Source organism: Camelina sativa, chromosome 12, assembly GCF_030686135.1.
Source record: "Camelina sativa cultivar CO46 ecotype springtype chromosome 12, ASM3068613v1".
NCBI lineage: Eukaryota > Viridiplantae > Streptophyta > Magnoliopsida > Brassicales > Brassicaceae > Camelina > Camelina sativa.
Genome location: NC_141891.1, coordinates 28,617,242 through 28,623,241, shown reverse-complemented (window position 1 = coordinate 28,623,241; position 6,000 = coordinate 28,617,242). Strand labels below are relative to the sequence as shown.

At 38.2% G+C, this 6,000-nt stretch overlaps 1 protein-coding gene across 1 annotated transcript; it reads right to left on the bottom strand.

Annotated features, from left to right (window-relative positions):
* Positions 1–5,067: 5,067 nt before the first annotated feature.
* LOC147931004 (uncharacterized) lies at positions 5,068–5,682 on the bottom strand. Its single transcript, XM_087477132.1, has 3 exons — positions 5,593–5,682; positions 5,397–5,477; positions 5,068–5,307 (listed from the first exon to the last, which is right to left on the bottom strand). The coding sequence occupies exons 1-3, from the start codon at positions 5,680–5,682 to the stop codon at positions 5,068–5,070; spliced, it is 411 nt and encodes a 136-aa protein (XP_087333258.1).
* Between the last annotated feature and the right edge of the window lie 318 nt (positions 5,683–6,000).

Here is a 6,000-nt window from a genome sequence, read left to right as displayed (position 1 = left end):
CATGTTTGTGATCCAACATTTGAATCACAAAAATTACTTCCGCTTCGAGGATATCGATGATATAAGTCGTGGCAGAGTTACTCATCCCGTTTCTTTCGGTATGTTTTATCTATAATTTCTTTAATATGTATATATTAATGTCCGTGGAATTATGAACTTGCGATGGTTGCTGAGATTCATTTAGGGGTCGTTTGGTCAGTTGAGGACGTTACTTTTAAGTGTATCATTTGCAAAAGTACAAAATAAACGTTACATCCCCATTTTATTTTCCCCCCGTTAGATGTTTGTGGGTGCATCGTAAATGTGGACGTCATAAGAAGACGTTACGATGGCAGGTGTATTGAAGTTGTCTTCACTCTCCTGAATGGCAGGTTAAGGACCTATTATGCTATAGACATAGTAATATACATATATATATTTGAACTTCATAGGTTTAAATTTGAAAGCAACTGTGCGTTAATGCAGGAATGAAAGTGTCAAATGTCGTCTCACAGACTTCTATGCCCATCAATTCCTCTCTGATTGGGAATTAAAGGGATGTCATGTTCTCCACAAATCCGAGCCAGTGTTTTGTGTCTTCCGGTTCTTTAAGGTTGGGAGTTATGAAGGTACGTCAGATGAAATTGATATTATGATAGAAGCAAGTACATGTAATTTGTCTATCAACTCAATTACGTAAATGTGTGTAGGCGTACCATGTCTTGTACACACCGAAGCGTCTTCTAAATTCTTCATTCGAGCAGATTTCGAAGGACTTCGACATCACAAGGAGATGTAAGTTGATATTATATTAATACTTGGTATGAAAGCGTATGTGTTCTTATCTGTTCACAGTCTCACATGTACATTTAATTTTTTAAACTTATAGAAGTGAGTTTGCTGCACAACACCACATTAACAATGTGATGGGACACGATGGGACAACAATTGAAACAATTGCCCAGGAAGGAGAAAGCTCTGGAACCCATACAGAATCTGCACAGACGTTCGTCAGACTGTCCGCGGAATGAGGAATGAAAAACTGACGAGAAATAGAAATCAAAATGTTGTTTTCTATTTCAAATATTGGTTTATTTTCGTGAGAATATGTACAATGGTTTTATTGTTAAAACGTACTCTATCCTTTTTATTTTATATTCTAATAATTATTGAAATTGAGATAGAAAATAATATGTAGAATTTTGAATATTAAAATTGTTATTATTAGTAGCTATTTCACAAAAATATTAGAAAATGTTCATTTGTTTTTGGACATTAAATAAAGGAAAAGAAATGACTGAATGCTTGTACTATCTCCTAATAATAAGTAGAATCTTTAATGTTGTATTGTCTTATCAGAAGGATAATTTATTCCCCACACCATAGTTGATGTACGTTGGGAGTCATATTATATAGTGGTAGTCGTCTACGTACAGAAGCTTAAATAATCGTACAATCAATACAAGTGAATAGCAACCCTTTGGATTGATCTAGTTGAGAGGAAGTGATGATAATTACGTAACTGGATACACATCAAATAAACATAATGATGAGAAAACTATCATATCTAAGCAACAATAAATACGACTCTCTTCGAAGTTGTCACATCAGAGAACCTACAAATGTCATAGTCTAGGCTTAGGGTTAGCTGATGGTTGAGTTACAGCCCATATTTAACGAATTCGAATATAATAAATTTGAAATCTGATAATACGAAACTGACACATGGTTCGCACTACTTATTTGTTTTAGTAATTCTAATCGAGTAGGCGTGCATGAGAGCTCATAAACCTAAAATGGGTTCCTTCGTAATTAAGTAGTTAACAATAGGGTAATTTAAAACAACGTCATATAGAAACTAGTATAAATTTCCAGGATTTTCGCCAAACTTCCCAACCACCTCTCACATCGTAGGTTTTATTAGTGGGCAGGCGGCAGTTTCCGTCTATTTGGTTCTGCACATACTGCACATATTGCTATTAACTCCCAAAAAATGGCGACTTCTAGCCGTAAGAAGACTGATCTGCCAGACGAGATCTTGATAAAAATAGCCAAGCATCTCGTAGTTGATGGGTTCTGGCGAGCAGGCCCATTATTAAAGGCTGGTCGGAGAGGAGTGGATACGGTGCTTGCCCGAGAAGTTCTGAAGGTTGCCAGCATCTACCAAATCTGTGAACATCCTTCTTCATTCCAAACGACAAGGAAGCCAAATGGTGAACTCCAAGAAGAAGGGATTCACAGGCGTATTTTCGAAAAATGCTTGGATGCAGGGAACAGAATAGCAATCTACAATGAGGGGCTACGGATCGTTGTCGAGGAGCGAGACATTGAGCGCGGTATCGCACTACTAAAAAACAACGTTCCCGAAGATGCCGAGTCCACTCTCGCATGTGGAATTTTCTCTATGTTATATGGGGACAAGCAGATGGCGGTTCGTTTTCTTCACCAATTTGATGCACATCACTATCCACTCCAATCAGAGGGAGTACGGTGGATCGGGGAAGATCTGTTACAACGGTTGAGTATGTTTAAGACGGCGCATAAAAACACGTACAAAGATTCTTTTGTATATCCCTCCAGTTCGTTGATCCCTTTCCCGGACTGTGCCATGAGTAGTTGTTTGAGATGGGGCAGGTTATCGACCGACACACGTTATTATGACATCATCTGTGTAAATTGCGGAGTGTGGTGGGTGGCCAAATCTATATGTGAAATCCTCTAGGTGTATCGTCGGTTCCCTTCTGTGTTGCGTTTCACCTCGCCACGTATGTTTCATTAGATAATTAAATTACTATGTAATGAAGATGTTAATTAAAGTGTATGCCAATATCTGTCGTTTTGTTCGTTTTGCTCCTTTTGTTCCGAAAATGTGTACTAGATGTCGTATTGCTCCTTATATTCTGAAAAAGGTCTAAAATGGCAGTTCCCTAGCTTCGAACCATCCATATAGACGACGTGTACTTAGTTTCACCGGGCAAACACACAAAACTATCAACAGTGCCAGCCCAACCAATTTTGCCCATTAACAAACAGTAGGAAAAAAAAAGTTCCTACTACAACTTTACAAGGGCTCGAACTCGTGACACTGAAGGACAGTCAAGGCCAATCCTACCACTGTACCACCGCACCTTTTTTGATATTGATTCCCCTAAAATCGCTAATATAATCTGTAGCATAAAGCCCTTGATTTACGGGCTTTACTAAAGGACCGGCACTGTATCAAGCTTACGACGCCGTTCGTATCTAGTGGAAAACGACACAACTTGGAAAAGTTCATGTTGTTTTAGAATACAAAAAATGACACAAAACAGAATGTTCTATAAAAGCTAACCGAATATAATCGATATCTTATAAAATTCAGGGAAATTAGGGTTCATTGAACTGATTTGGGGGAAACAGAGAGAGCCGCTGCCATAGATGTTGGATTAGATTTAGAGAGTTGGATATTCGGTTAATAGTTTAACGTTCCTCTTTTCTTTATTTTCCCTCCTTCAATTACGTTATCAGTTTCGTTCTTAATGTCTGCTTTGGCAAACACGAGTCCAGTCGAGTATGACGATACGGAGTATGGGATCCCGGCTGTTTGTTACTGTGGTGAAAGGCCAAACCTACAACCTTCTTTTACAAGGACAAACCCAGGGAGGCTCCACTACACTTGTAGAAATAGAGAGGTAAGTAACGTACAGTTTCCCCGAGGTTGATTAAAGATCAGATTTATTTGCATAACTTGAGGTTTTCGTTTTAACAAACATTATAAGCAAAAAAAAATGCAGGATGGGGACTATCACATTTTTAAATGGTGGGATGAAGCTATGATGGAGGAACTGAAAACAGTGAAGGAAGATCTTCTAAAGTTAACTAGTTTGAATCAAATGCGTGAAGCGCTTCAGGGACAAAAAGAGGAGATTGCTAACATCTTAAATATGCACAAGGAAAATCAGATGGAGTTGGAAAGGATGAAGGTGTTGATTGCGTACAAGAGTGATGGATTAACTATGGAATTAAAACTGACCAATGTGTTTGTTGCGACTTTGGTTATACTAGCAACAATGACATATTTTTTAAAGTAGTTTGGTCGTTTTATTAGTAGTACTCCCATTTTTTTATCGTCTAAAAAAAAGACTGTTTGAAACCTTGTCGTGTTATTATTATCGACCAAACCCTTGAAATTAAACATAAACATAAACATTTGTACACGTTTGTACACATACGTCTAACATTAAAGGTTGGCACTATTAGGTAGATGCTTACCAAATAAAAATATATAATTAACCATGCGTAATACACACAAACATTTTACATCAAATTATTCCTATCCACGTAAGATAGATTGTTGGGATGTAGGTAATGAAGATAATATAAAGAGTCCAGCACCGTGGTTTAGAAGTTTGGAATGTAAGCAACATTGACAAATGGAAACATAGGCTACGAATCGTCGTCACTCCGCTCGCGCTGGTCGAAGTATTCCAACCGGAGTTTGAAATCTCTAACCTCAGGGAAGGGTGGTTCAAATATCACTTTAGAGACACCCGGTTGACTAACCACTTCCATCCCTCCTGCGGTGTGGAAAAATAAGGAAAAAGAGTAACCAAAATTAGTTTTATGCAGTAATCTTATATTTAAAAGGTGATTGAATTGTTTTAAATATGTTTGCCTAATCAGTACCTCCATCCTTAAACTTGGGCCTCCAGAATCGCAAGACTACAACTGGTTTGCCTCCGCATAGCCAAAAATTGCGGACGAAATCATCGACCATCTCATCATAAGCCACACATTGCAAGTGATGACCCCTACACACAGAGACACCTTACGTTAATAGCCCGATATATCTTTAAAGTGTGTGAAAGCTAATAATCGCGAAAACGACTCACTCAAGATTCGTCAATGAAAACCGTATCAACCGGGTTCTCTCAGCAAAACGTGGAGCAGTTGGATCATCCACCAATATTCTTCGTTCGACGTGAGTAACTTGCCCCATCGTGTCTATGGTGTCATGTCATTAGAATTATGGTACTGGATATGATATTAAAAACCGGAACAACACAATGCAACGTTACCTAAGCAGCAGTTCTGGGTCCAACAAGGCCATCATTCGTAAATTTGGTCGAAGGCGACGTAATCGATGTAGTGATTGGTCGACAAGCAACGAATGTTGTCCACAACCGTGTCAGCAGTGAATTTGATCCGGTAGTTGGAAGCCACGACCTTCACAGCGGATGTGTCGTCAGTGACGACGAAATTAGAGAAGGTTTTCCACAAACCCTCCTCAATCCCCGCACAGAACTGGGGCAACAGGTCCTCGCTGATTGTTGCCTGCAGCTTATCTCCCTACGGTGGGGGAAAAAAGTTCAACCATGATGTACATGTATCATTTAATATTAAGTGCATATAATATGATGATGAGACAAGTCACTTACGAAAACATCCGAAACAACCATTTCAAAGGTGACGATGTTCGCTTCTCTCTTTCTCCACTTGCGGATGATCTTAACAGAAACCTTCCAATCAGATCGCCACGTCTAGAGATCGGATAGCCTGTCGAAATGCACCATGACTTTGTTGCACTTATGTTTACTTTGTGATGTGATATTTTGGTTTTTGAGAGACGAATACATAGTTCACTGGGTGTGTATTTGTCTTCTTATCAATATTATCAATATTATGGCTTTTCAAACGTCGTGACTGAATTCCATACAGATCCATCGCATTTAGATATTTAACATGTGTAACTGCCGGTTAAGCGAAGACGAGACATCGCATGCACTACTTAATTATGACCCTATAGTCGACGTTATATATTGGCGGAAAATATATTGGTTCATTTAACAAACCAATTCAATGTAAAACTTTATAAAACATCAAGGAATAGTGAATGATGGTTTAACCAGACGAATAAAGGCTGATATATAGTGTAAATGAACCAATAACGTTGAAGAACTGTATAATTTGAATAAAAATATTTAAAGAAAAGCTCAGCCATTGCACTGTTTATAAAAAAAAATTATTTAAAATAGTTTAGTA